This window comes from Cutaneotrichosporon cavernicola (genome assembly GCF_030864355.1).
Source record: "Cutaneotrichosporon cavernicola HIS019 DNA, chromosome: 5".
NCBI classification, from domain to species: Eukaryota; Fungi; Basidiomycota; class Tremellomycetes; order Trichosporonales; family Trichosporonaceae; genus Cutaneotrichosporon; species Cutaneotrichosporon cavernicola.
The window spans coordinates 2,700,790-2,727,230 of record NC_083397.1 but is presented as its reverse complement, the minus strand read 5'-3'; the positions used below and the strand labels follow the sequence as shown (position 1 = coordinate 2,727,230).

At 56.6% G+C, this 26,441-nt stretch overlaps 8 protein-coding genes across 8 annotated transcripts; 4 read left to right on the top strand and 4 right to left on the bottom strand.

Annotated features, from left to right (window-relative positions):
- Positions 1 to 1,291: 1,291 nt before the first annotated feature.
- GPA2 (uncharacterized protein) lies at positions 1,292 to 3,244 on the bottom strand (the record flags this gene model as incomplete). The annotated part of the gene is made up of 5 exons (XM_060602305.1): positions 1,292 to 1,363; positions 1,398 to 1,510; positions 1,555 to 1,788; positions 1,937 to 2,455; positions 2,848 to 3,244. 5 exons carry the CDS (start codon positions 3,242 to 3,244, stop codon positions 1,292 to 1,294), a joined length of 1,335 nt encoding a protein of 444 aa, XP_060458712.1.
- Positions 3,245 to 10,506: 7,262 nt separating this feature from the next.
- On the top strand, positions 10,507 to 11,597 carry CcaverHIS019_0510740 (uncharacterized protein; the record flags this gene model as incomplete). Its single annotated transcript, XM_060602304.1, has 2 exons — positions 10,507 to 10,595; positions 10,649 to 11,597. The coding sequence occupies 2 exons, from the start codon at positions 10,507 to 10,509 to the stop codon at positions 11,595 to 11,597; spliced, it is 1,038 nt and encodes a 345-aa protein (XP_060458711.1).
- Positions 11,598 to 12,968: 1,371 nt separating this feature from the next.
- CcaverHIS019_0510730 (uncharacterized protein) lies at positions 12,969 to 14,772 on the top strand (the record flags this gene model as incomplete). Its single annotated transcript, XM_060602303.1, has 5 exons — positions 12,969 to 13,155; positions 13,192 to 13,773; positions 13,811 to 13,979; positions 14,010 to 14,287; positions 14,384 to 14,772. 5 exons carry the CDS (start codon positions 12,969 to 12,971, stop codon positions 14,770 to 14,772), a joined length of 1,605 nt encoding a protein of 534 aa, XP_060458710.1.
- A 215-nt stretch (positions 14,773 to 14,987) lies between these two features.
- Positions 14,988 to 15,571, bottom strand: CcaverHIS019_0510720 (uncharacterized protein; the record flags this gene model as incomplete). The annotated part of the gene is made up of 2 exons (XM_060602302.1): positions 14,988 to 15,454; positions 15,568 to 15,571. 2 exons carry the CDS (start codon positions 15,569 to 15,571, stop codon positions 14,988 to 14,990), a joined length of 471 nt encoding a protein of 156 aa, XP_060458709.1.
- Positions 15,572 to 16,513: 942 nt separating this feature from the next.
- CcaverHIS019_0510710 (uncharacterized protein) lies at positions 16,514 to 20,212 on the top strand (the record flags this gene model as incomplete). The annotated part of the gene is made up of 12 exons (XM_060602301.1): positions 16,514 to 16,548; positions 16,621 to 16,843; positions 16,881 to 16,994; positions 17,031 to 17,233; positions 17,279 to 17,424; positions 17,459 to 17,778; positions 17,814 to 17,854; positions 17,891 to 18,203; positions 18,236 to 19,536; positions 19,581 to 19,700; positions 19,735 to 20,105; positions 20,139 to 20,212. The coding sequence occupies 12 exons, from the start codon at positions 16,514 to 16,516 to the stop codon at positions 20,210 to 20,212; spliced, it is 3,261 nt and encodes a 1,086-aa protein (XP_060458708.1).
- A 179-nt stretch (positions 20,213 to 20,391) lies between these two features.
- Positions 20,392 to 20,643, bottom strand: CcaverHIS019_0510700 (uncharacterized protein; the record flags this gene model as incomplete). The annotated part of the gene is made up of 2 exons (XM_060602299.1): positions 20,392 to 20,468; positions 20,502 to 20,643. 2 exons carry the CDS (start codon positions 20,641 to 20,643, stop codon positions 20,392 to 20,394), a joined length of 219 nt encoding a protein of 72 aa, XP_060458707.1.
- Positions 20,644 to 21,606: 963 nt separating this feature from the next.
- On the top strand, positions 21,607 to 22,702 carry DOT5 (uncharacterized protein; the record flags this gene model as incomplete). Its single annotated transcript, XM_060602298.1, has 6 exons — positions 21,607 to 21,684; positions 21,721 to 22,179; positions 22,265 to 22,384; positions 22,421 to 22,494; positions 22,544 to 22,624; positions 22,660 to 22,702. The coding sequence occupies 6 exons, from the start codon at positions 21,607 to 21,609 to the stop codon at positions 22,700 to 22,702; spliced, it is 855 nt and encodes a 284-aa protein (XP_060458706.1).
- A 2,271-nt stretch (positions 22,703 to 24,973) lies between these two features.
- On the bottom strand, positions 24,974 to 26,273 carry clc1 (uncharacterized protein; the record flags this gene model as incomplete). Its single annotated transcript, XM_060602297.1, has 5 exons — positions 24,974 to 25,089; positions 25,157 to 25,254; positions 25,328 to 25,650; positions 25,772 to 25,971; positions 26,135 to 26,273. The coding sequence occupies 5 exons, from the start codon at positions 26,271 to 26,273 to the stop codon at positions 24,974 to 24,976; spliced, it is 876 nt and encodes a 291-aa protein (XP_060458705.1).
- Positions 26,274 to 26,441: the final 168 nt, after the last annotated feature.

Genomic DNA, 26,441 nt, shown 5'->3' with positions numbered 1-26,441 from the left:
GATTCGGGAAGGCCTTGGCGCGCCGAAATCTGGCGGCAGTCGTCTGACCAAGGCGTTGCACTGAACACTGATGTCACAGGCGGCTCGACCTTGTCACATGGCAAATTGATTCAACTGGGCGTCGGTGCAGCCCCCAGACGTTCGTCCATGAAGGTCCGCGTGCGTGGTGGAGAATCAGTTGTCCATGGCTGGTCGGTTAAATGCCATTGATTCCAGAGAGGAGTCGTCTCCCCGTCCGTCACGCCAAAGCTGAGCCAGCGGAGCGACATGTTAGTCACTAGTCGGGATTTCCGCCAAGGCGGCAGCTCTGGGCCCCTTTTTATTACTGGTGGCTCGTCCGGGAGGTATTTGCAGGCCACGAGGTCTGAGGTTGTCTCTCCACTCGACAGCTCGCCAAGCGCGACGGATACCTGCCGCTGTCGATTCTACCCAAGCTGGCACGGGTGACATTTGTCGGCAAGTATGGGCTTCCGTTGAAGTCGGGTCGGTGTTGAATTGCGGTTCGAGTTGTGAGCTGTATGAACCGGTTGGGACTGGTCTCTACGAAGCTAAGCACCCAATCTAGAGCTAGCGCGAGCTTGGGACCTGGGTCCTTGTTTGTCGTCAGCTTCCGATTCGCGGCGTTCCCATTGAAGATGAGCGTTCTTCTGGTTCTGGCGAGTGGAAGGCATGTGGACAAGCGGTGTACAGCGCTTCAATGGGGATGGAGGCCTAACGTTATCTTCTATACATAATGCCCAATAGATCAAGGTATGCCATCCACTTGCACTTGTGCGTAGTGGCTGGGCTTGAGATCTATCTGTGCAGGATGGCAAGAGACGTTTAGGACCAAGACATCTCCTAATTGGCACGTGACCTGGCTGACCTCACAAACGTTGAATCAACATCAACCGAGCAGTGACGTGCTGACGTTGGGCAACTTGCTGTCAGCACTGGAAAAACTGGCCAGGCTCTTGTACTCTTCATAGACGGCTTGAGATTTGGTAGCGACCTCAGTCTGCGCAAAGGAACGCCCCCAGCCTGCACCGTGTACGCAATCAACATCCAAAAATGCAACATGCAACATCATGCGCGCCTCGCAACGTGGCCAACATGATCCGTACGAGGTACCACTACTACTAGGGATATGATCGAGCTAGAATGAATAGGTCTGGTGGGTAGCATCACGCATGGATGTCGACAAAGTGGACATCGTCATGCGCGCAGGGAACCTCTTCCACTGTGCAGGTTTGAAGCCCTGTCCTGCCGTCGCCACTCGCAACCCCGCCAACGTACACGCCCCATTGTGCAATTACAAGATGCCCGAGTCACGCAGAGCATTCTGCAGAATCGTCTCCTTGACTGCCGCAAATACAAGCCTGATCTGCATGTCAGCCAAGCAAAGGTAGAGGACCCACGTTTGAAGTGTCCGTTGCTTGTGTTAGGTGGGGGTAAATGCTCAAGCGTGCGCGGTTCGTCTGCGTGAACCGCCAGAGGATATACTTGGCCGCCTTGTTAATGTCGGCGCCACCTGGACGTTAGAAGTATTCACAACGATTAAAGAAACAGACTCACCAGTGTACTCTGGGAAGTAGTTGACAAGAGGCACCTTGGGCAGCTTCTGCTTGAAGATGTCGATCTTGTTCAGGAAGAGAATGACCGAGGTGCGCAGGAACCAGCGCGAGTTGATGACTGACTCGAATAACACCAGCGACTCCTGCATGCGATTTTGCCCGTTCTCCTCGAGCAGGACCTGGTCGTACTCGCTCAACGCGACGCAGAAGATGATCGAAGTGACCGCCTCGAAGCCTATGATGTCAGCGGCAGCAACACGAGTCGTCTTGGGAAGGTTGGGATAGCAGTACGAAATACGTTGAGCCTCCGCTGGCACCTGCCCCCAATCCAAGGGCTGCTCAGGGCCTCGATCCACAATACCCAGCCTCGCAATGGAACTCACAGTGGATCCACTTCTTGCGCTCACTGCGCTGTCCGCCGACATCAAACATGTGGATGCTGAGCTGGCCCATGTTAAACCTTGTCTCGCTGATACCCGTTGTTTTTGACCGTGCGCGGAGAACGTCGTTCTCATTGGGGAGGTATTCTGGTGACGCGATGCGGTCGAGGTTGGAGAAGAAGTACGTGGCCGAGTCCATGAGGTAAAATTCTGAGGACCGGTCCATGACGACTGGGATGATGGGGTCGTGCCAGAGCGCCTCGATGCCGTGGAACAGGTCTTGCGACACGAGGCCCGTCTCGTCGATCTTGTAGCCCAAGATGCGGTCCGCATATGTTCGGTTCGTGGGGTCCTCGGGATCGACACCGATTTTCCTCATCGCCATCACCAGTGCTTGTGCCGAGACGAGCACGTTGCTGTGGATGGTAGGCTTGAACACCAGGAGTTCTTCCCTGGTGTAGCCGTTCTGGTGGATGATCTTCATCTGCTTGACGATCGTCGATTTGCCTGACTCGCCCGACCCTGGGGTTAGCGGTGCTCATCGCGTTAAAGGGGTAGTGGAAGCGTGTGTGGTTGCAGCGAATGACTGCGCAAGATGGGAATGGGGGATAACGCCGGAGAAGCTTTCATCGTCGGCGCTCATGCGACGGCCGAATCTGAAGGCCACTTCGGCTCGACGATCTGTATCCTCTCGACAGTGTGACGAAACCAGCTTCCACTGTCACAGGATTTATGGCTTTCGGAGCCGCAATTCCGACAGCCACGAAGGTGATAACGCGATATCCCATTCTCAAGAGGCGTCGGTGGAAGGAGTGGCCGTCGATGGACGTCGCCATCGGTTCATTACGACACATATCCCCAGTGTTGCCACCTTCCGCGACAGAATCCCCATGGGCCTAGTCAATGTAACTCACCGAGGAGAAGAAGCTTGCACTCCTTCTTAAATTTCTTCGAGTCGTCGTCTAGCTGCTTGTCAATCTGGTGGCTGTTGTCCTTCTTTGTCCGCGAGTCGCCCTCCGACGGCGGAGCAGCGGCGAGAGCCGCCGCCAACCCCTGTTGCCTGCTACTCTGGGGCGCCCCGCTCCCATTTGAGATGAGTTGACCGTCTGTCGTCACCTGGCTGATTTGCGACACCGTCTGCTGGTGCTGCGTTGACAGCTGGTGCGAAGTCGAAGCTGTTTGCGAGCTCGCTCCGACAGTCGACACCTGCCCAGGTTCGCTTTGTGTTGCTGGCGCTGGGGCTGGCCTGGACGGTGGCGCGGTGCGCGCCGGCTCCGCCTTGGTCGCCTCTGAGGACATACACCCACCCATGTTGGGCTATTTCAAGGTGTGCCAAAGGTGGATCGATGCGGACAAGAACGCGGCGAAATGGGGGACGAGCAACGCGTGCGAGCGGCCGGGAATCGGAGAGAAAGCTGGCTCAAATGTATAAATGAACGCCTATCGGAGGTCTTGATGTTAGTGGAGGCTCCAGTTGGGGCGTGGAGGAAAGGAGAAAGAGCAGGTGCGATGGCTCGGCTGAGTGCGGATAGCGAGTAGCCGGCTCTGAATGGCTGGCGTCTAGTACCGAGGTGATGGAAGGAAAGGATGGTGATGTGGATGGAGGCTGTGGTGGTTGGTTAAGGTGGCGGGTCGTGGAAGAGTTTTGAGTGCGAGAGAGGGGGGAATGGCAAGTTGGGAATGCGAGCAAAGATGGTTGATGGATGACTCACCCAAGAAGATGAGAGTGACTAGGGCAAAGGGGATGAAGGGGATGAGTCGGTAGGTGCAAAGTGAAGGGCGTATGAAAGGGGTCAAACGATGTTAGGAAGGTCGAGGTGAGACGAGGAAGGAATCGGGTTGTGTTTGAAGTTTGTGTGTGTGTGCGGTGGACGCGAGTGGGGGGTGGGAGGTCGGGAAGGTGGGAAATGCAATGCCCCGATCACTTGTAATCAAGTCGGGGCAACAACTGGGCGCACGGGCGAGTGGGCGAGGTAAGGGGAGGAGGGTCGGAACACTGTAGTTGTTAAAGGATCAAAGGATCAAAGGAATGGAACAATAAAAAGGATGATGAAGGTGAAGGAGTAGGTGATGAAAGAGTGATGGATGGTGGATGGTGGTGAATTGATGGTTGGTGCAAGGTGGTATAGTGTGTGGAGTGTGGAGTGGGGAGCACGAGTGTGTGCAGGGAGGTGCACGCTCTCTATGATTATGGTGGGGTGATTGTATGTGTGAATGGTTGGTTGGCTTGGTGGCAAGCAGAATGGAGGAGCTCAAGGTGTGCCGGGGAGGAAGGTGGCTGAGAGAGTCAGAGTGAGGGTAAAAGAGCAGAGGGGAAGATTATGGTGCAATGATACCCAGGGCATGTCCAGGGCCCCAGCCTCTGAAGCTGTATCCCATCTCTCCATACAGTTGAGTGAGAACAAGAAGTAAGCCTTGGGCCTAGAACCAAATGGGGGCCGCATCCACTCTATCGGGGGCCTGCAATCTAGGGCGCATCCTCCTACAGTATATGCCCCTATAGGCCCCTACCTGCCCTAATTAAAACGCGGAACCATTTTCTAATCCCTCCCATTACTCCCCAATACCCATTACTCTGCTTGCATTAGGCACGGTGGGCTCTCGATCATGCCACGCACCCCCTCAGCATTGTTTCTCCAGATCACAGCTTGCATATATGGCCACGCCATCTACAGCGCTATCAACAATCAACCGAACAGTCTCAAGAGATCCAATTGCATCTGCATCGCCATAGACCAGCCTCGACAGAACAGCCTCGAGGTAGAAATAGTCCTATCCTAAGCCAGTGGCCAGCTGACGACTCAAAGGAACAAGGCGACACTCACTCAAGTCTCGATCGCTAATCCCCATGGGTGGGGTGGGGTGGGGTTTAGAGGTGTGAGGCTGAAATGGCTGCCCCATTGGGTGATACCACCCCCAGGCCTCCCACTTCATCCCCGGTGGCCATGCTTCATGATCGCGCGTCGACATCTTTATTCACACTGCATACCCCAGAAACAAACTCCATCAGTCATCATCCACGACACATACGCGTCGCATTCTCATCAACAACAAAAAAAGACTCAGGTTGTGGAGCGTTACTCACGCCCACGCACAGTGTCCAGGGCCACTTCGATCGCGGGGCGCTGTCTCAATCGGGCGAGCACCGTGCATGGTGGCCCGTGCGCAGATCTCATAGATACAGATTTAGCGCACCCACGCTAAGCCATGCTGTTGCCATGATGCACATCGGCGCCGCTTGCCCTCCGATACTCCGCCATATCTGGCGGCAATATGCGCACCATTCCACGCTGCACCCCGCGGTAGTCACCACGCGCACGGCGTGTTCTGAGGCGGCCTGTCCGGTGAGCCGCAGTGTGACTACCCAGCAACGGTGGTCGGAGAGCAGTGCGCGCCTGCAGGCCGCCTATGACATGTTGGCAGAGAAAGAGCCAAGCGGCAAACGGAGAGTTGGTCCCGTCAGCGAGTAACATCCATCACTTGGTCAGCATCGTCCCAGTTCGAATCATCGTAGAGCGGCCCCCCCAACTCTGAACACGGTCGAGCCGAGTTCATGTGTCAAGCGGCCTAGTACGGGCGCCGTGCTTGACGCCAAGCATGCCGTGTATGTTGCCAGGTAGGCCCTGCAAAGGCTTGGCTCTTGGCCTTCCCATCATCGTTTGTTAAGGCGGCCTGCTTTTGCGCCTTCATTACGCTTCTGCTCCTCAGCATGGCCCCCGCAGATGAACGCACGCTCCAGAACTCGCTACTCTATATCAGTTTACCAGTGGCCGTGTCCTTCCTGCACAAAGTCGGAACGTGAACGATGGAACGTGAGGTTCAAATCTACAAGTTTGGGATGAAGACAACCACAGCCTGACGTCATAGGACAGCCACGAATTGACCACGCCACCATCAGCGGGACGCCAGATTCGATCCAGCAGCCTTCTTTGGCGCCAGCCGCGCACAGGCTATCGGCGTCATGTTCTCCTGACTGCAATCGCCGAGTTTGAACTGCAGGGATGATACAGCCAGCCACCGAACAAGGCCCATCTCCGTCGAAAACGCGATAGCGGGGGTAAATACCCAGGCACGACCTCATCCACCTCCACTTCCTTGTGTAGTGCAGACCTAAACCTAAACCAAAAGGTGAACACCTGCAGATGCAAAAGCACTAGGTCACGACGGGGGTCGAACCCGCGATCTCCTGATGACGAACTTACTAAGTAATCGTAGTCAGACGCGATGCCATTTCGCCACGCGACCTTGATATTTTAGAGATTCCTCGGTTTCTGTAGATGCCAGACATATGATGGTTCTGTGACTGTGAGAGGCTCCAAAGGCTCTAACTTGCCCAAGAGGTCTCTAAATATCACCACGCAATACATGAAGTCTTCAGTGTGTGGTGAACATAGATACTTAAGTAGGAAGAAATCTGTAACGAATACCCAGAATGCGAATGGTAATAGAGATCGGAAATGAGCCTATACAATGGTTAGAGCATGCGCAGGATAGATGGTGTTGGGTTTTCAAATTGTGAGGCCCGATGAGCGATGCCCTCGTGTGCTGGCATCCTAGGGCTCTTCGGAGGAGCCGCTCGACGTGGGTCGCGACTACCCGAGCGCTGGGGAACGTGTGTACCTCCCTCTACAACCCGAGAGCGCGACGTTGCTCGAACGGAATTGCCACCGGTACTGCTGCGGTGGGGTATCTATTCACTTGGTCACACACATCCGCGCAGGCGATATCTCATAGCTTGAGTAGACAACTCAGCCACTCCCGCATAACCAGGGTTGCAAGAATACATATTATTGTGGTTGAAGCTGTCCGTGCCCCAGTGGGCTGGAACGATAACTCGCCTCGCCTTTCTCTGTGCTTGGGCTCCAAAGATGTAAACGGTTCCGACCCCAAGACATGGGATAGATACCGTAGGTGGCAGAGCCGCCTCAAGTTGTTGGTGGTGGGGTGGCGATTCGGAAAGGGCGGGCAGACGGTCATAACCCCATCCGCGAGAGTGTTTAAGCTGTTCCGTCCATAGACAGCGGACCTGCACATTCTGTGTGGTTTTGTTGACTTACATGTGACGGCATTGTACCCGGCGGGAACCATTCGATGTCTGAAGGCGCACTTACTTGTTTCCTTACAACCGTCGCTATACTATTCCTCTGGCGTTCCGTTGGAACTGTCAGCTGTCGGTCGAGAACTCGGCGCCCTGCTCCGAGTTTACTATGGAAGGCCCGTAAGAAGATTCTTATGTGTTGATGCCGTATTCAGGCAGAACCAGCAGCGGTAGTGGCCGCATTCCTGGTCCGTGACGATGGACATAGTCCTGATACGACATGGAGCGTAGTACCTGTGATGCATTATTTCAACTGCACTATTCACTTTACATCCCATGCCTTTTAACTCGCATTGCTTCACAGCCAGGCGCGTTTGATCCTGGCAATCTTCTTATTTAAGTCTCGGCCCTCGATCGAGATCTCCTTACCGTCCCGCTGAGCTTGACCTCAGCTTCAACTCTCTTCAGTTACGTGACGATGCACGCATGATCTGCGTCATGGCCGCTCGTTCTGACACCAGGCCTTCCTCTCGGGTCCGTGTGCGTTGTGTCAGTGAGGTAGAGATCTTTGATGGTCATCTTGCAAAAGAACCAGGGGGTAGACGACGACACGCGTGGCGAGGCTGCTGCTGATCTGACTAGATGATGTTCACAGTCCTAGTCTGGCGCATAAGGGCCTGTCCTTTAGGCCCCGTCTTCCAGCACATCCTGACTAGGCGAGGACCCATCCTACTGTGCGCTGCTCGGCAAAACAAAAGCCTGTTCACCTGTTGAGCGGACAGCCGGTGGCCATCGCCACATCAGGACAGCAGTGAGGCAAGAAAAATACACCGTAAGGGAGTCGAACCCCTGCCGCGTCGACTATCCAGAAGCTGACTTCTGATTGAATGGCAACGACGCATGATACCGTTTCACCAACGGTGTGGAAATTCCTGAATGTAGAGGGTGTTATCTTGTCGAAAAGATTTGAGTGGAGGATGTGCCTGGGCCGGAACTGGTTGGTTTTGGTGCTGTCTCAGCAATTGGCTCCGCTGCGCGTAGAGCGACATCCCCCATTGCTGCGGTAAAGATGCGGGCACCCGGAGATAGCGACTGGAGTAAGCGCGCGAAAGATGGGAGGGATGCAGAATCGAGGGCACGCCGAATCGCAGGGTGAACTTGGGTGAACTGCAGAACCGCCACGGCACCGGACGTGCAAACCTCCGAGGGCTCCGCCGCGTCGGCCGCCGGATCAACGTCGGAGATGACACCAACTTGAAGAATGAATCGACTGGGTCCGGAACAGTTTTCTTAGTGTGTTCGACTGTCAGCCCGTATTATCCAAACTCCGGGCGCCTGGAACAAGATAGATTAGGGTGCTCAATGTTAGTCTGTTCAATACAAACCTGTCTTACCGCAATTACGAGAACGCTGCATTACCGCGGCTGTGATCACTCGAGTCGGTAAAGATTGGAGGGGATAGCTACCATGGATGGATAGGGTGGTCTTCGCCAAGAGGAAGGCTTGTGCGGGCAACTAGCGTTCACAGCCCAAGACATGTTGTAGGCGTTGGAAACATTCGACTCGATGCATTACCCGGTGTGCGAGAGTGGCGGTGAGAGCGAGTAGCAGTGACTGTGAACCTTCCAACTGTGAACATTCCATGTGAGCAGTGCTGTGAGCGGTCTATGCGAGTTGTGCTGTGTTGTGAGGAGGCGAGTGGGGCCTGCTCGCCCGCAAAGGTTGGGCCCCCAATGTTAACCGCGGCTATGAGTCGGAGAGCCCTCTTTCTGCATTAACGCTTGGTGGGTCTGTGAGAGCGTGTCGGTGAGCACGCGGTGTTTGATAGCCAGGGCCCCGATCTGGCTATGGTTGCAGTCTGAGAAGCGCGGCGAGCATGGCGGTTCTGACACTATCTCACGCCTCACGATATCAATGGTATTCCACATATCCAGGTCGGCGATCGGCTATGGCCGTGTCCTCGGAATTGTCTCTTTGGCTGTGCGTTCATGGGCTTTCAGCCACGCGCCACTAGAGTAGGTGGTCGTAGAGAGGTCACTGGCGACGCGGAAAAAGTTCAACGGAGTTCCGAAAGCTTGATAGCGCAAAGCTTCTGTGCTATCTATGCTCAGATGACGCAATTATATTGTGGGACAGTCTGTACATCCGCAAATCCCTCGTGTGTCTGGCTATGCCCACATCAATTTTGAGCCAAACACGGCTGAGAAAGCTGAGAATAGCGGCCAAACCCAACGATCCGGGGTGTTAAGAAATTTAGGGCGCCACGTGTTGTATTCGGGAATGCTGGATTCGCGCTTTCAGGGCCAGGAATTGAAGCCAAGCTGTTGACCGGCTTGGCGGAGAGGTCTCGTTCTGGGGTTGCTCTGTAAATGTTATGGTGGCTGGAATGCATGAGTGAAGATGACGAGGCTGCTAGCCCTCGGAACATTGATACGCGCCACAAGGTCTGGTATCACCGTATCGGCTAGTTCTGGGGCCGTTCAAATTTGTGGCGTTGTGGAGTGGTCGTCTCACTGGCTGAGTTGAATACGTGCACATGCGTGATGCACGCACATCTGCGCTCCAAGCGGAAGCGAGTAGAAGCGAGTCCCGTCGTCGTGTTACATTCAGCTCGGATCGTTACCATGGCAGTCAAGACATGCGCTATGATATTGAACAGTAAACTAACAAAGAATCTGTATCCTAATGTCTGAGCGGATCTGCCTCCCCCTAGTGTTTGTGGATCAGCCCAGGCCTAGAGAAAGATCAGCATGATTGGCAGATTGAGATTGACAGGGGGTCGACAGGGCACCGGCAAGGATATCCACGCGTCGGGGGCGTCGGCGAGTGCCTTTCGGGGCCCTCTATTTCCCTGATAATCGCGGTCTTGGGTAAGAGGACCAAGGGCTCATGGTGTATGGATTTCCTCCGGTTAGTTCGGGGCCAGGGGGGTGAGAGACACTGCCGCTTTCAACAGGGTTTAAGCTACCAAGACAAGGCCTTGTTCAGTAGAATTTGTCTCTGCCTTTTTGCCTGAATGTTTGTTTCGGGGAGGAATTGTAAGGAACTGGGGTGCCTGTTACTGATTAGAATGAGGGTCGTCATGTGCGGGTCATTAGCATGAGGTGCCTGTTCTTTATCCGCCACAATATTGTACTGTATGTTTCTGTTTGAATGTTTGTATGTGTCGGTTGGATCTGAATATTGAATTATCTATAGGTCTTGGAGTTGAATGGGGCACCAAAGCTCAAGCTCGCACCCATTCAGCTCCGACCACCCCATTTCCATTCTCTTGTCTTCCTCTCTTCCTTTACTCTCATCCCTCACTAACCTCACTCTTTCCTCACCATCCCATCCCTCTCTGTCTCGTCTATAAGAGCCCTTGTCGCTGCGCGTCATTACTCTTTACCCCACCAGTTCTACAACCCACAACCTCGAGCCAGTCTCAACCCACCCAGCTCCACGAGCACTCACACTCTCTCTCTCCAACTGCTTCCTTCGCGCCTCGCGCACCATTACTCTCAACACCAAAAAAACCGAAAACATATCGCTAGCGATGTTCTTCACCACTGCTCTCCTCGCGCTCTCGGCCATCGCCAGCGCCCAGAAGGTCCTCTTTGAGGGCTCCGGCTATCGTGCGACTGTGTGAGTGTGGCACGGACCTCCAACCCTATCCTTTGACCCCGCTGACATCCCAGTTACTATGGCGTCAACGATGGTGACGTCTGCGGTGCCGCCAACGGCGGTCCCTTCCCCTCGCGTTGGGCCGACACTTCGGGCATCAACGACGGCTACCCCAAGTGCACGTCCAACCTCCAGTCCGAGGCTAAGACTCTCCGCCAGTACAACTCAAACCGCATCGTCGCTATGAACGCCAACATGGTCGCCAACGACGTTGAGTACTGGTGCGGCAAGGAGGTCCAGATCTTTGGCCCCGACGGCAAGCAGATCGTCCTCGACGAGGGACCCTTCGTCCTCATGGATGGCTGCGCTGCTTGCACTACGGCCAGCATTATTGACGTCTCGGCTCTCGCTTTCACCCAGCTCTCGGGCGGCAAGTGCGGCAACAACCCTGAAGGTTTCTCCGTCAAGGTTATCGACAACGACCTCAGCGCCACTCTTGGTGACGCTCCTCGTGGCTCGGCCAAGGGCGCTTCGGTCTACAACCCTGCTGGCGGCAACGATGCCCCGGCTCCCCAACAGCCTTCTTCCTCGTCCACGCCTGCTCCTGCCTCGTCGCCCACTCTGGCCACTTCGCCTGCCCCTGTCGCCGAGCCGGCCCCGGCCTCCTCTCCTGCTTCTTCGGCTGAGTCCGTGTCCGTATCGTCTGCCGAGGCCAACAAGCCCAACCACTCCACTCCTGCTGCGCAGGACACTCCCGTCGGCGGCAATCTCGCCGTCGTCTCTCCCGCTGCTGAGCAGCCTTCTTCTTCCCCATCTCCCTCCGCCGCGCCCATCCCCGTCGGTGACGTCGCCAAGGCTGCCCCCGCCCCTGTCCCCGACACCTGCAAGTACGGCAAGTGGCGCTGCGATGGCCTTAGCCTCCAGATCTGCAACAGACAGACTCAGGGCAACGCGTGGGAGACGATTGCGTCGTGCGCCGCCGAGTGCTCGTTCTCCGTCTCTGGATCCGCCATCTGCCAGTAGCTGCCGTGCAGCTGAGCTGGACTCTGTAGATGTCGTGGGCCTGGTGCCCTGTAATCCCTCCCTGGTGGTAGAGACTGTAATATGGCCTGGAGCCAGAGCGATTTCCGGCGCATGAATGTTGCTATATTAGTTTCAATGTTGAGGCTGTCGACTGACAAGATGAGAGTGACTGATACTGAGACTGAGGCGTTTGTATGTGCTTACTGCTAAAGACCATACCAACAGCGCCCATAGCTGGCTATTTCTCAACTGGGCAGTACGCTGGCACCGCGGTCTATGCCCCGCCAATCCGCCAATCCGCCAATCCAAGCGATCCATAACGCTCTGGTCCCACCGCTGGCCCGTGCGATCAACAGTTTGGCTGATCAGATCAGCGATCATTAACCAGCGACTCGCAGCAATCCAAAACGCAAATCATCTTCGCACCGTCCTCGACGGTCCGCGTTCTCCGGTTTATCCGGATACACCAGACCACGCACATCATGGCAGGTATATCAGCCCTGATCTCAAAGCCATGACGCGCCCGATTCTCCACTCTCAATTAACCATTCCATGACGCGAACGTACGACGTACGATGTACGACGCAGGCACCGCGGCACGGCACGCGGCAGAACATCGCTTGTACGACAAGCTCTCGGCTAGCGGAGCGGGAGGCTCCAAGGCACCTGCTGTAATGTCGGAGGAAACTGCCGTTCCCGTTCCCGTGTTGCATAAACAGCGGGAAAAGTCCAAACGCGAGTTCAGTTGTGGTATGAGTGGGCATCAGTAGCCCCTCGAACCAGTACTGCGACATAATCTGAGGTGGTATGGCGGAGTGGAACATTACGGGCTAGGCACAAAGGCGCGTTTGTGGCCAAGAAGTTGAGCTGACCGGAGGAGTGGGCAGGGTGGAGGGGCCTCTCCCACGCGGTCTGGGGGCCTCGAGGATGTATAACTCCTGCTCGCATTAGTACGAACAGCTCTTCCCGTTGTCGACCCGATGTCGGCCTGTCGACTACCTAGCGCCACGAGTATGGATCCACTCTCTGCGAGTCTTCCAGGTTCACACTGGGTATTCAAAGATGGCAGCGAGTATCACAGCACACCCTTGGCATCTCGCAATGGCCCAGTGCGAAGGTGGCAGCTGATAGGACGTCGTCCTCGCTAATGGCTGAACTCATTTCGGTCTCCCACGCCCAATCTTACGCCCTGCTCGCCTAGCCTGACGTTGTGTTCGCTTGCTGATGACCTGGACTCACATGGTTGAACAGTACATAGTCGACGACGTCGCCCACTATCTGTGTTAACTGTTACTCACTCACGTACGGAGACAGACGTGTCCGAACCCGCCATCCGCGCAATCTTGGGCCACCCAGCCGGTGGAAACCAGAATGCCAACCCGGGCACCGCCAAACACCCCTCTCCCCCAAACTCGCACACCATCACCAAAGCCGACGACAGCGATGAGCAGCGAGCGCACGCCCCTAATCTACCCGGAGGGCCCGTCGCCGGCCCGCCGCCGCCTCCTGGTCGCGGCGACCATGCTCACCTCCTTCCTAGCTATGCTCGATCTTACCAGTTAACCTCCTCCTCCTTCGCTAGCCTCAGTCGTAGCGACCTGTGTGCCGACCATTGCCTTCGAGTTTGGTGCGTTTGACTGCGAATCCTGGATCGGTACATCCTACCTCTGGTCCAACGTAACATTCACGCCGCTGTACGCGCGTCTCTCGGACGCAATCGGCCGACGCACAGCCCAACTCCAAGCCGCATCCCTCTTCAACCTCGGAACGCTAGCCTGCGGCCTCGCCCCGTCATTCACAGGCCTCACAGTGGCCCGGTTCTTGGCGGGCATCGGCGGCGGTGGCGCGAGTACCATCGCGTCCATTGTCCTCTCCGAGTCATTACCTCCCCAGGACCGGGGTTTCTACCAAGGCCTAGGCTTTGCCGTATTCGTCGCGGGAATGGGCTCGGCGGCCCCATCGGCGGATGGCTCACCCAGGCCTGGGGATAGCGGGCTGCATTCTACGCCCAAATTCCCGTCGCAGTCGCTTGTATCGTCCTTGGCCGCCTCACAATACCACAAGACCAGGAGAGGCGATACAGCGCCGACACCCTCGCCGAAATCGACCTCGCTGGCAGCGCAACTCTTACCTCTCCACCGGTTCCCGGCTCCACGTCCTCCAAAGGAGCAGCGCGGTCATTCCTATGCGCCATGACATAACTGGCCTCACAGCCCTCGTGGCGAGCGTGACATTCTTCGTGGCATTCATCGTCGTTGAGCCCCGTCTTGTTCGAAGGCCAGTGCTCTCCCTCACCCTCCCACGACAACGCACAGCTCTCTGCGTCGGCATCATAGCAGGAGTGATCGCGATCGTAAACTTCAACATGCTGTACCACCTTCCGTGAGCATCATCCTCGAGTTCTGACCCTAGCATGGTTTTCGAAATCGTCTTCGACGAGTCGCTCTCCCGCGCGGGCGCACACATCCTCCCGAACAGCGCCGCCATGACCCTCTCCGCCCCGATCATGGGCTACCTCGTCAAGCGGACGCGGCGGTATAAGTGGCTCACTGTAACGTGCTGCGCCGGGGCCGGTCGTCGCCATGGCCCTCCTCTCGGGATGGGGACTGGAGTCGGGAGCGGCGGTGCGATGGCTCGCAGTCGTGCCTATATGGGCGCCGGGTTTAGCAGCCTGTTGACGCTCACGCTGAGTACGTGGTGCTGAGACCCACTGTCGCTAGTTGGGATGCTGAACACGGTGCCGAGTGAGTCGTATCGACCGGCCAAGCACCCTTTGCTCACCTCAGAATCCCAGATCGCCGTCGCCACCGGCTTTGTGTTCGTCTTCCGTTCGCTTGGACAGGTGTTCGGCGTCGGCGTGTCAGGCGCTGCGTTCCAGGCCTCCATTGCGGCTGAACTCCGCAAACGCTTCTCAGATCCCAAGGTGCCTCACTCGCGTCTGTGGCTCACGCCTCAGCTTATCGATGCCCTCCGAAGTGTGTCGAAGACCATCAACCGATTTCCTGCGCCGGGGGGCGCGCTCGCTGTGGCAGCGTACGGCGCTGCATTGCGAAACACGTTCCTATTCGACCTCGCGGGAGCGGTGGCCGTGTTTGTGGCATCGCTGTTCATCCCTGACCTGGAGATCATAGACGATGGCGGCAAGGTTGCCGAAGGCGCGGTCGCAGGTGACTAGCTCGGCGGTCAGAGCACAACTGATATCGTAGATAAACGTGTCTGCACACCTCTCGCTCGATAGGCCTCGCTCTCATAGGGTCAGTTCAACCTAGTCAGAGCGGCAGCGATGCCGCGGGCAGCAGCATTGACTGGTACATCACAACACTATAACTCCGGCAATGGCTTCTTCTGTTCATTAGGGGAGACCGACAGACCGATGGACCCATGACGGAACTACTTGTGGCCGACGTCGCGCGTCGTCATGCGGCGCAGACCCTCGACGACGGACTTGCGACGAAGCATAGCGCCGACGGACCCGCGGCGCCCGTCAATGGGCTGCTGGTCGTCGCCCTCACCCCCACGCGACGTGGCACGGTGGATGGCAGCCGAGACCGAGCTGCGGCGGCCCTCAGCGATGCGGACGTTGTTCTTCTCGCGCACGCAGATCGGGCACTCGGGATGGTTGTAGGGGTCGGTAGAGTCCTTCGGGTGCGCGGCGTGGACAAGGCTCTCTGCAGCAGCCCGGACGTCGTTGTTGCTCATGTTGAGCTGCCGCTCAGCGGGGCCGCGAGGGAAGCCCATGTTGACGAGCTCGTCGACATGCTCGGACGTCGCCTGCTGCAGGTGCGGCCTGTCAAAGACCTCAGCCGACATGCGGCGCATTCGGTTCATGAAACCCTCCTTGGGTGGCGACGCGGAGGCTGGGAGGTTAGCGTCAAGCAACACGAGCTGGGCGACGGGGCACGCAGGATGGGTACAGCTCGCTCGAGCGAGCGCTGCAGACCTCATACAGGCGCAAGAGGTGGTTACTCACACATTGTGGGACTGGTAGGTGATGGGGGACCAGGAATAGACGCGTAAAACGTTGGGTAGGATGTATGTGGTGTTGGGCGCAGTGGCAAGGGGAATGGGGATCAACGCGCCATCATCAAGCCCTCTTATCTAGGTGGGCTCCAGTCCAAGAGTCGCTGTCACACTGGACCGGGTCAGCAGACAGCAAAACACAACACGACCGTCAGTGGCTGTTGTCATAACCCCTCTTGGCAAGTCTGTGCAGCCGCCCACTGGCTGTACGTGCGTTACGCCTATCATTTCAATGGGCCCTTCTAGGCGGCCCGCGTCATTGTTCCTCGGCCCACGGAGTTCAGAGACCGGGTTGTTGGATGGCAGGGTGGGGGCAATTGTTCGCGCAGGTGGCGAGCGAGCAGGGTCGGCAATCTAGTGATTTCTCGTCGTTCCTGTTGTACCGTTTCGTCATCCTGTGTTTTGTTGTTGTTGAGCGCTGACCTGATTGGGCATTAGAGCAGAGGCGCGGAGCCACCGGGTGCCCGATACTGCTCACATGACCTAATGGCCAGAGCCCCGTGATCAACATCTCTTGGCGCAGCAGTTTGTGGCGTGCATGCCCCCAATGGCGGCCGCGGTCAGTTCCTGTCAGTCCTTCCTGTCAGTCCCCAGGACTCGTGGAACTCCTGTCTCTGGAGTCCCGGCAAGATCCGTAGCTCTTGACCTGGACGCCAACGAGATACCCATTCCACAAAGCAGACAAGGTGATCGGCAATTTGCGGAGACCCAAGTGAGCATTTCCTATTGTTCTAATCTTCCAGACAATTATCATTAGCCAGATATTAGCCGATCCAACCGAAGTGAAGGGCAGTGGAGATCACTCCATCTCCGCAGTCACGTGATACGTTCGTCACCCCCTGGTGGGTACGATTGTTGTTGCTTGCGATCTCGTATCTGTTTCATTACTAACCTCAATGCCTCCCAAGAAGGACCAGAAGGACTGGTCATGGTGCGACCTGATAGAATCTTCAAACGACATTACTCTAGAACACTGCCGTTTATCAGCGGGTCTACACCCCAGCAACTGCCCCAAAGCATGCCCAATCCCCAGTCCGGGAAGGAACAAGTCCAAGTCCAAGTCACCGGCCAAGGGCAGCCATAATAGCAAAGGCAAGCGAGCCATAAGCGTTCTTTCGTCAGAAACCGACGACTCCGTTGTCGTTATCTCGCCGAAGAAGGGCGACTGCCAGGCGCAGAAGTGCAAAACCAACCCCCGTTGTTACAATCACTTGGGCGTGGAGAAGGTGAGCTCTGTCCACCATTTGGGCAAGCTAACAACAGTGGTGGAAGGACGATGCCCTCGAGACCTTCCTTCAATCCCGGATGGGTGAGGAGATTAGAGAGCGCGGCGACAGCGGGCCTCCAGGCCTTCGCAACTACGGTGCTACATGCTACGTGAGTTGCGTCTCGCGCGTCGCACTCTAACACCAGGCCAATGCCTTCCTCCAAGTCTGGTTCCACAACGTGTCGTTTCGCAATGGAGTATTTGAGGCCGTGGGAGACCGTGTGAATCCCCTCTTCCACCTGGCCATGATCTTCGCAGCGATGCGGTACACGTGCCGCCAAGTGGTCGACCCGGGTGCGCTGATCGAGGCTCTCCGCCTCGACAAGGGCGCGCAACAGGACGCAGCTGAGTGCGTAGCTAACTTGGAACCGGCTAAAGGCTATCTGACAAGCAGGTTCTCAAAGCTCTTCATGGACCTCATTGAGAAGCAGTTCAGGGCACAGGGCGGACCTCTCGCCGACTTTGTTGCCGAACAGTTCGCTGGCCAGCTTGAATACCGCACCAAGTGCAACACTTGCAGTTACGTGTCGAGCACGAGCTGTGAGATTCACTTCCGACCAAGAACTGACACTAGCCCCGTTCATGGAGCTCGAAGTCCCTCTTCGAGACGGCTGTTCACTCGAGGGCCAAATCAAGCACATGCTCACTCCTGAGCTACTGGACGGCGATAACAAGTACAGATGCCCACAGTGCTCGTCACTCCAGCCCGCGACCCGGTCTACCCACCTGCAGCACCTTCCTCCAGCACTCCACTTTGCACTGAACCGCTTTGAGTATACTCCAACGTCGGACGAACGGAAGAAGAGCAAAGCCCGCATCTCGTACCCCCGCAGGCTGCGGCTTGAGAACGTCGAGTACGACCTCCACGGAGTGGTCGTGCACGAGGGGCTCAAAGTGAGTCTACTGCAACTCGCCGCACTAACACTCAGGCTACCCAAGGCCACTTCACTGCTGAGGTGTACGACGAGAAGTGAGTTGTCAGGCGAGATCGATCAACTAACACTAGCGATAAGGAGTGGTACTTCTGCTCTGACGGCGAGGTGTGCAACCTCTCCGAGCGGCCCAAGAAGAAGCTCAAGCTCGACCCCGACGCGCCAGGCGACCAAGTGTCGCGAGACGCCTATATGCTCGTGTATCAGCGCAGTCGACAGCCTCCTCCACAACGACACGCCCCACAGCACTTGCGCAGGGAGATCAGACGAGACAACGACGAGCTACTGAGTTCCATGGGAGGACAATTTGATAAACGTAAAACGCTCAGTGAGGCGTTCAATCTGCTGGTCCGCGAGAAGGAGACTGTGCTGAACTTGATCCCTGGTGTGAGTCACGCGTGGTGCTGCGCTCATTCCAGGATGACTGCGTTGTGCCGCGCGAGTGTCTAGCAGAGTGGCTTGCTTCGGACAAGCTGAGCACCAAGTGGATTGTGCCAAGCAATCTCAAGTGTTACCATGGGCAGTACGACCCGAACCAGTCAGCGTTTCGCCTCATCTCGCGAGTTGCGTTCGAGCGGCTCAAGTTGCTGTATAACAGACAGTGGGACGAGTTACTCTCGGAACAATCCCCCAACAGACAGGCACTTTTCTACCTGCTCCAAAGACACAACAGTGAGACTAAGGGTCAGAATCCGGCAACAGCGAAACACGCCCGCAGCGCTTCCCAGTGCAGCACAAGAAGTCAAGGCAGCCACTCTTCCTCCGCAAGCGATTCCGACAAGGTGCACGTCCCGCTAGTCGACGAGAGCAGCGACAATGCGACTCCAGACATGGACGAACCCAGCTCGGGATCGGTGCCAGCCGGTAACTTCAAGTTCCATGGCTCTCCCATGTCCAATGTGAACGTTCAAGGCCTCAAGTCCTCACAACCTAACCCTCGGAGCTGTTCGTCGCTACCCGACCCATCCACCAACGACGCGCTGGACCAACCACTATCAACGCCAAGCGGATCATCGGCAGAATCAAAGGGCGACATTAGCGTCGAAAATGGCAATGGCAACGACGACGACGAAGTACAATGCCTCTCTCCCGCTATTGAATTCCCAGAGCTCGACATCTGCCTCCAGTGTGTGCGCGAGGAGTACGAGCGCAAGATCAAAGACTCGCGCCAAGCTGAACTGTTAGACGAGTTCGAACGCGCCAACGATGGCGGGGGCCCGTACCTCCTACCTCACGCGTGGGTGACCGAATGGAAGAGAAACAAGCTCGGCCCTGCCGTTCTCCCGACGGACCCGGAGTACTCGCTCTTCTGTGAGCACGACCAGCCTTTCGTCGGCAACAATAAACTCCAGTATGTCACGGAAGAGGCCATCTTGCTCCTCCGCTCGGTCCTTGGCGAGTTCGCTGTCTTCGACGAGAAAGCGGAACAGTGCACGGACTGCTCTGCCGCGCAGGAGCTATCCAAGAACCAGCGTGCAGAGTGGCTCACCAAGGTCAAAGTTGAGGAGAAGCTGTTCAAGAATCAACGCAACCAGTCTCACGTCTTCGGAGCTAAGAACTATCTTCTTCCGCGCTCATTTTTCGTGCAGTGGGAACTGTATCTCAGGGAGCCAGTCGAGCGGCCCACGTTGCAACTCGACCTCTGCCCACACGATCTTCTCGACTTTGACCCCGGGCTGGACAAAGCCGAGTACATCGACGAGAATGGCTGGGAAAAACTGTGCCAACTGCAAGTTTCGATTTTGAGCTGCCATCTGACCGCAGGTACGACTACCCGCCAGAGGAGGGAATCACCATCAAGTATGGCTCACAGCCAGCCGACGGCAAGCGGCTCCCTGTCCTCGACCCATCGCTTGCGACGTGCGGACCGTGTCGTATTAAACGGTGCGCTCAAAGTCATCTTCTAAACTGACTGTAGGTACTCCGATTGGAAAGAGCTGTGGCTTCCTATCGCTGTCGGGGAGAACGCGGCTCCCAGTAACAACGACGGGACGAAGCGTCGTGCGCCGCCGCGGGGGAGGCGTGGAAAGGAGGCACAGATTCTCGTCACGAAGAACATGTCCGTCATGGAGGTCCAAATGGAGCTATATGAGATGTTCAAGATCCCGCCGCTTTCGCAACGACTTTTGTTCCAGGGCCGCGACCTGGACCGTCAGGAGACGATTGGCGGCATCGGCATCCTTCTTGGTGACCACTTCAACCTCATTGAAGTGGTCGAAGTCGAGGACGACTTCGAGATGGTGGTCGGAGACGAAGGGTTTGGAGGCACCGCGCTGGTCGGGCAGAAGTGTGAGTACGCGTGAGCGATGCCCCTAACAGCAGCTTGTGAGCATTGTACCATGTTTAACGATCCTGGGGCAGCCGAATGCCAGATGTGCGGGCTGCCCTTCGCATAGAAGGGCCATCCAGGGCCTGGTTAGAAGGCATTCGACGTCATAGCCTGTTTGTATAATAATGTAGCATGTGCATGTACAATTCATCGAGTTTCAGCGGCTTTGCTCATATGTCATCATCCTGCACATCTGCAGCTCAAGCTAACTCTGTCACCAAGCGCATGATGAGTCGGTCCTCTGGATCAAGGGTTGATCCCCTTCGAGAGGGGGTTTGAGCCGCGGCGCATTTCGAAGTCCAACGACCAGCGGCGTGGGCGTTCTAACGTCAGATACAGAGTGGACAGGGACTCACCTTGGGTAGCTTCTTTCTGGACATCGGCCATGGCACGGTCGTGAAGGGGAGAGGTCGACGCTCCTGTTGGCGACGTGCCGAGCGTGGCGGATGTACCGGTGGTAGCGGCTTTGGGCTGCTCGTGTTTCCAGTGGCTGAACATTTGTGATGAAATGTGTGGTGTGGTGATGTGTCTGTTTTGTGTGTGTGTGGTAGTATTGTTAGATGTGATAAGATGGACTGGTGGCGACTCTCACAAGGTGGCCTTGGTTAAATACAGTTTTGTCCTCAGCTGAGCATCGGGGCCGTCTGGCATGCGTAGCTGGTCCGTCTCAGCTGACACCGACTCCGGAGTGTCATGGGTGCATAGAAGCGGACTGAAGAAGGAGAATGAATTTCGCCACAATGAGGCTGGTCTGCATCATAGCCTGGGCCTGTCGGCTTCGGCCGCGGAACGCAATGACGCTTCTGAAGGTTACGGCCGCCTCTTGCTATTGGGGAGAGCAAAGAGAAAAGTGATGTAGGATGGTCCGCATGCGGAAAGTGTGGTTCTTGTGGTAAAAAGCTGGATATTGATGGCGAAACAACCATGCTTCTCACATCATTAACATGGAAGGTGACACTGTGCCAAAGAAACATGTACCTCAACAAGCTGTGGAGGATTGAGATGCATGGAAGAGCAGGAGGTGGGAAAAAGGATAAAAGGGAATGACCACTGACAGGATCGAACTGCCGACCTTTGCATTACTAATTCCGACGCCGGAGCTCTCGATATTAGTACAATGCTCTAACCAGCTGAGCTAAGCGGCCTTGGTGCTTAAACTGAAGAGCGCCCCATGTCATTCCGGGGGTTTAACATCCACGTGACCCGAACTAAAACCAGAGCCAAACATTGCTCACCAAGGGAATGAGACCCCCAATCTACCCAAGCCCATTATCGTTCTCGACTCAACAGCGTTCATCCCCTCCCATCCTCCATTCTCCATCCGCTTCGTCCATACTTGTCTCTTCTTCGTGTGTCGACTTTTTCGCTCCTTGTCTGTACCACTTTTCCTATACGCTCACCGGTTGTCTCTGGCTTACACCCACCTCACATCCCAACTCCCAACCTCCACCCACGTTCACCATGCCCAAGGCCGACGCGCCGACTGCCACCCGCCGTTCTGCGCGAATCGCATCCGCTGGATCAGGCCCTGCCGCAAAGGTACAGCCAAGTTGCGGATGAGTTAGCTGACAGTAGAAAGAGGAGCCTGCAAAGCCAGTGGAGAAAAAGGTCACTAAGGCTAAGGAGCCCACGTCGACCGAGCCCAAGCCCAAGGCCGCGCCCAAGTCCAAGGAGCCTAAGTCCAAGGAGCCCAAGTCCAAGGAGCCCAAGTCCAAGGAGCAGGTGACCAAGGAGCCAAAGTCCAAGGAGCCAAAGTCCAAGGAGCCAAAGTCCAAGGAGCCCAAGTCCAAGGAGCCCAAGTCCAAGGAGGAGGTGACCAAGTCCAAGGACGACAAGATGGATGAGGACAAGGCCTCCCAGGACAAACCCAAGTCCAAGGACGAGACGAACGGCAAGCCGCCATCCGCCTCGCGCGGCGCCCTTCAGCTCGGTTCCGACTTGCCCAAGATCACGCTCCAGAACGAGGATGGCGAGGATGTTGACGTCTCGACGCTCACTGGCGAGCGCGGTGTTGTCATCTTCTTATACCCGCGTGTACGTCTCTTTGCTTTGTTTAGATGTGGCGCTGACATGGTGTTTTCTGCTTATGATCACATCCGTAATTATATTCACTTCCCAGGCCGACACGCCCGGCTGCACCAACCAGGCTTGCGGGTACCGCGACCTGGCGACTGACTTTGGCGAGCTCGGCTACGACGTCTACGGCCTCAGCAAGGACAAGCCGGCCGCACAGCTCAAGGTCAGCTCACCACACCTGTAATCCAGCTGACAGTAGTGGAAGACCAAGAAGGAGTTCAAGTACCACCTCCTCTCGGACCCCGAGAGCAAGCTCATCAAGCGGCTCGGCGCGTTCGTCCTTCCTAACAAGCACGACATTCTGTGAGCTAGCTGACGCCAGCACTAAGCGCTCGCACTTTATATTCGAGAAGGGTTCGGGCAAGCTCATTGACATTGCGCTGGGCGTCAAGGCCGCCGACGAGTGGGTTGGATTGCGAGGTTGTAATCTAACGTCAGCCCGAAGAACGCACTCAAGTTTATCGAGTCGCACCACAAGTAATCTTGGATTTTGTATCTCGGGTATGTTCCATGTCTGATGTTAAGGATTGTGTACTGCGGCGGGTTGACCGGCTCGAGTTATACGAGAGAAGGAAATCAGGTTGTGCTGTCTGCATCGTAGATCGCAATACATCCAGCTGCCGATTGACCACTGCCGAACGATTGTTTCGAACACGGGGACACCCTTCTGAGCGTTGATGATGACGCACGTCGGTTTTACTTAGGAATCAGCCTCGGACCTCGAGTACGTTCAGCCCAGAACGGCGGCTTGAGTGACGTTTCCCCTGCGAGTCAACACCCCACGTGCATGCACAGCGCAGTGGAGCAGTGCGCTTCATGGTTCGCGAGGACGGTAGGGTTAGCTGCCCATGTTCAGAGGGACGGGGACTCGTGCCGCCGGATATGTGCTGGAAAGCGCGGCCATCGGTTGGGACGCAGCTCTGTGCTAGGCCTCGCGTTTGAGGCACTGTCGCCCACGGCCATCTACCCAGGGAGAATGTAGAGTTTTTCCCCGCCAACTTGTGAGTCAAGGGGTCAGTGGCTCACTTGTGGGAAGAGTGGGATACGTGGGATAGCAATCAGGCGTTGACGATGGCGCCTCGGAAAGCGAGGACAGGTTAGGAGAGGTTTAGTCGCGTTCATTGATAGGACTGTACGTCAGTTTCGCAGTTGATGAAATCCCTTTGAGCCCTCAGCGAAGGGGGGCATGAGCATGAGCAGACGCCGAGCAAGGACACGCATCCGTACAGGCAGTGGAAAGCTAAGCAGCGGTATCGAGCATCGCACGAGACAGCTGGAGTGGGCATAACCATAGCAACACCTCCATTCTCAAGTATACCTACAACTAGTTTAAAGAGAGTTCAGTACGCAGCGACACAATAAGACAGAGCAATATGCCATGTCTCATTGCCTCGCAGAGCAAGGACCCTAGCAACCCAAAAAGCGTCGTGCAATTGACAAAGTCTGAAGTCAGCCATCGCCCTCGAATTCAAGGTGTGGGAAGAGATTTCAGAAGATTTTGTTAAGGTAGCGTGGTTTTTTCAGCAGAGGCCACTGAGCCCATCCCGCTCCACCAAGGTGGAAACGAGGGAGCACAGCGTCCCTAAAGCCAAATGCACTCGGGTCATCCCGTAAGAGGACAGGAGCAGATTCTCACCATTTGCATGCGCCGTGGTACAATGTAGTCGATGTTGAAGGGGAGGTGGGTAGATAAGGGGAAGGGGAAGTCGATCAGAAAGCCCTCGCACGCCCACGGTCGGCCGTTGCTCTCCCTTGCGGTCGAGCGCCAGCGTCCCGCCAGCTTCTTCGTGTCCAGGGACAAGTACTCTGTGAAGAGCGGCGAGGGGCTATATCATCTCCTCGACGTGGAAAATGTGGCTAGTGTGAACTAGCGAGAGTGAACGGTTACTGTAGAGAGATCTGGAGGGTTAGCACTGCGAGCAGAGCGGAAGAGGGGGCGGTGGATGCTGTGACGACACTGCGCATCTGCTAGAGAGCGGATGACGAGCGCGACGAAGCGATCGCTGAACGCGATGGTGCTGGGGAGGCAGAGGGAAAGGAAGGTGGGGGTACTCACCCTACAGAGTGTGGTCACTAAAGATTCTAAGATGCATCTGGCGATCCTTTTAAGGCTGCCGGAGGGGCCAGCTAGACCGGCGAAAAGCTGAAATTTCTTAACGCCGTCAGGGTGGCGGTGGAGGTGTCCACATGGGCCGTGGCTGATTTCAATGGCGTAAACGGTGCGAGATGCGCCAGCCATCCCTCAAAGCGCTCACGTGAGCCAATGCATGCAAAGCATACGCTGAATGGTGCGAGAAACGGGGCGAGAGAATGCATTATTGGCATTGCGTGGGAGCGAGAGACTTGCAGAAAAGGAAGTGGAGACAAGGATGGGCAATCAACGCTACATCTGGCACACAACAGTCCTGCCGAACGGAGTTGAGGACGCCGCCGTGAGGAAGCCGTCGGCGGAGAATCGGCTCAAAGGTGGCGACTCCGTCTCTTCGCCTCGCGTTGGGCCGAGGACATTGACTAGCGCGGAAACATGGCCCAAAAGTTATTCACCCCGCATCTACCAAGTCCCACCCTCCCATCGCAAGCCCGACCTTCCAGTTCAACTCCTCCCTCCACCGCGCTGCACATATGTAGAATCATAATCATCTCCCGCGAACGGGTGCTATACAGGGTGCCTCGCAAGAGCGAGACGTTATGCGCGACGCAGCGCGTGAGCTAGATCTACCCGCGCACTGGCGCGCGTCTATCCACACACAGTCTAGAAGCCCGTCGCCCCGGGCGCCTTCTCGCCCTCACGGCGAAGAGCAAGGAGGATCTCCTTCATGCGCGCAAGGTCTGAGCCGCCAGAAACGCTCGGCCTGATGGTCTTGGACTCTGCGTGTCAGCGACAGCCGATTGAGCGAGCTGGAAATAGCCTCCATCCAGCTCCACATCGACTCACGGGAGTTCTCGAGGCCGATGAGGTCGGTAACGCGCTCCCACGTCGTGCCACGGGCAATGTCGTCCTTGAGCTGCTCAAGGAGCTTGGCCTCGTGCTCCCTGCTGTCAGCTTAACTTTGATGATATGCAGCTGGCGCAACGCCGCTGTCTTCGCTCTCCGCGTGACACCCACTTGTTCTCTCTGATGTTCTTCTCCTTCTCCTTGTTGTAGTCTTCGTAGAACTGGTCGATCGCCTTCTCAGCCTTGTTGGCCATCTCGTCGCGCTTCTCCTGGTCGGCCGCGTTCCGGCGCTTGATCTCTTCGGCCTGCTTCTCGCGCCACTGGCGGATCGGCTCGGTCTCCCCTTCGGCTTCGGGGAGCGTGTTGGTGAACTCGGGCGCGGGGAGGATGCTTGCAGCCGAGCGGGGTTGGGGAGCAGCAGTGGGAGGGTAGGGAGACTGGCCATATGGCTGGGCCGCCAGCGCATTGAACACCGGCTTGGCGGCGGGAGAATCCTGGTGTCAGCTCGCGGTGCAACCATGCTAGCGGCAACGCGGTAACAGTGGCCGCTTGCGCGAAGCTCAGCGTTACCGCTTGCACCGCCACACATTTCCCACGTCGCCGTCCATGACTTACCGCAGCTGGAATGTCGGAAGAGAAGTCGGGGAAGGCGCTCTCGAACTTGTCGAGGTCCTCGTCCTCGCCCAGCCCAATGTTGCCAGTCACGCGGACCTGGGACGAGCCCATGGGTTCGTCGAACGACGGGAATGCGTCCATGCCGCTGGGCGACTTGATAGGCGATGCCGACTTGATGGGGCTAGCAGGTTTGGCGGGCGCTGGGAAGTGTGAGCGCCAGTCCTGCCACGAACCGCGGTCCTGCCATGGCGAGCGAGTCCAGGGGTGCATTCTGGGATGGAGAGTGGTTGTGAATGAGGAGACGTGTTGTTACACAGAGGTGGCGAGGAGATACGTGCACCCAAGGAAGCTCGAAGCACCTACCATCGTCCAGGTCCGGGAACGCGTCCAAGCCACTCCCCGAGCTCATGCCGGGAATCTCGCCAGAGGCGAACAGGTCGGCATCGTCGCCGAGGATGGCCTTTTCGCGCGCAAGGAAGTCGGCAGTAGGGTCGTCGGACATGGTTGCGGATTATGCGATGTGCGACCTCGTTGTGTACGAGGGTGTTCATGACGCGGCGCGACACCGACATGCGTGGAGGTCCAGCTTGTCACGTGGCTTCGCGTGGCATACTCCGCAATCCCCGCCGTGGTGGCATCCATGTTTGGTTCCTTGCGCTCTCGCGACCTC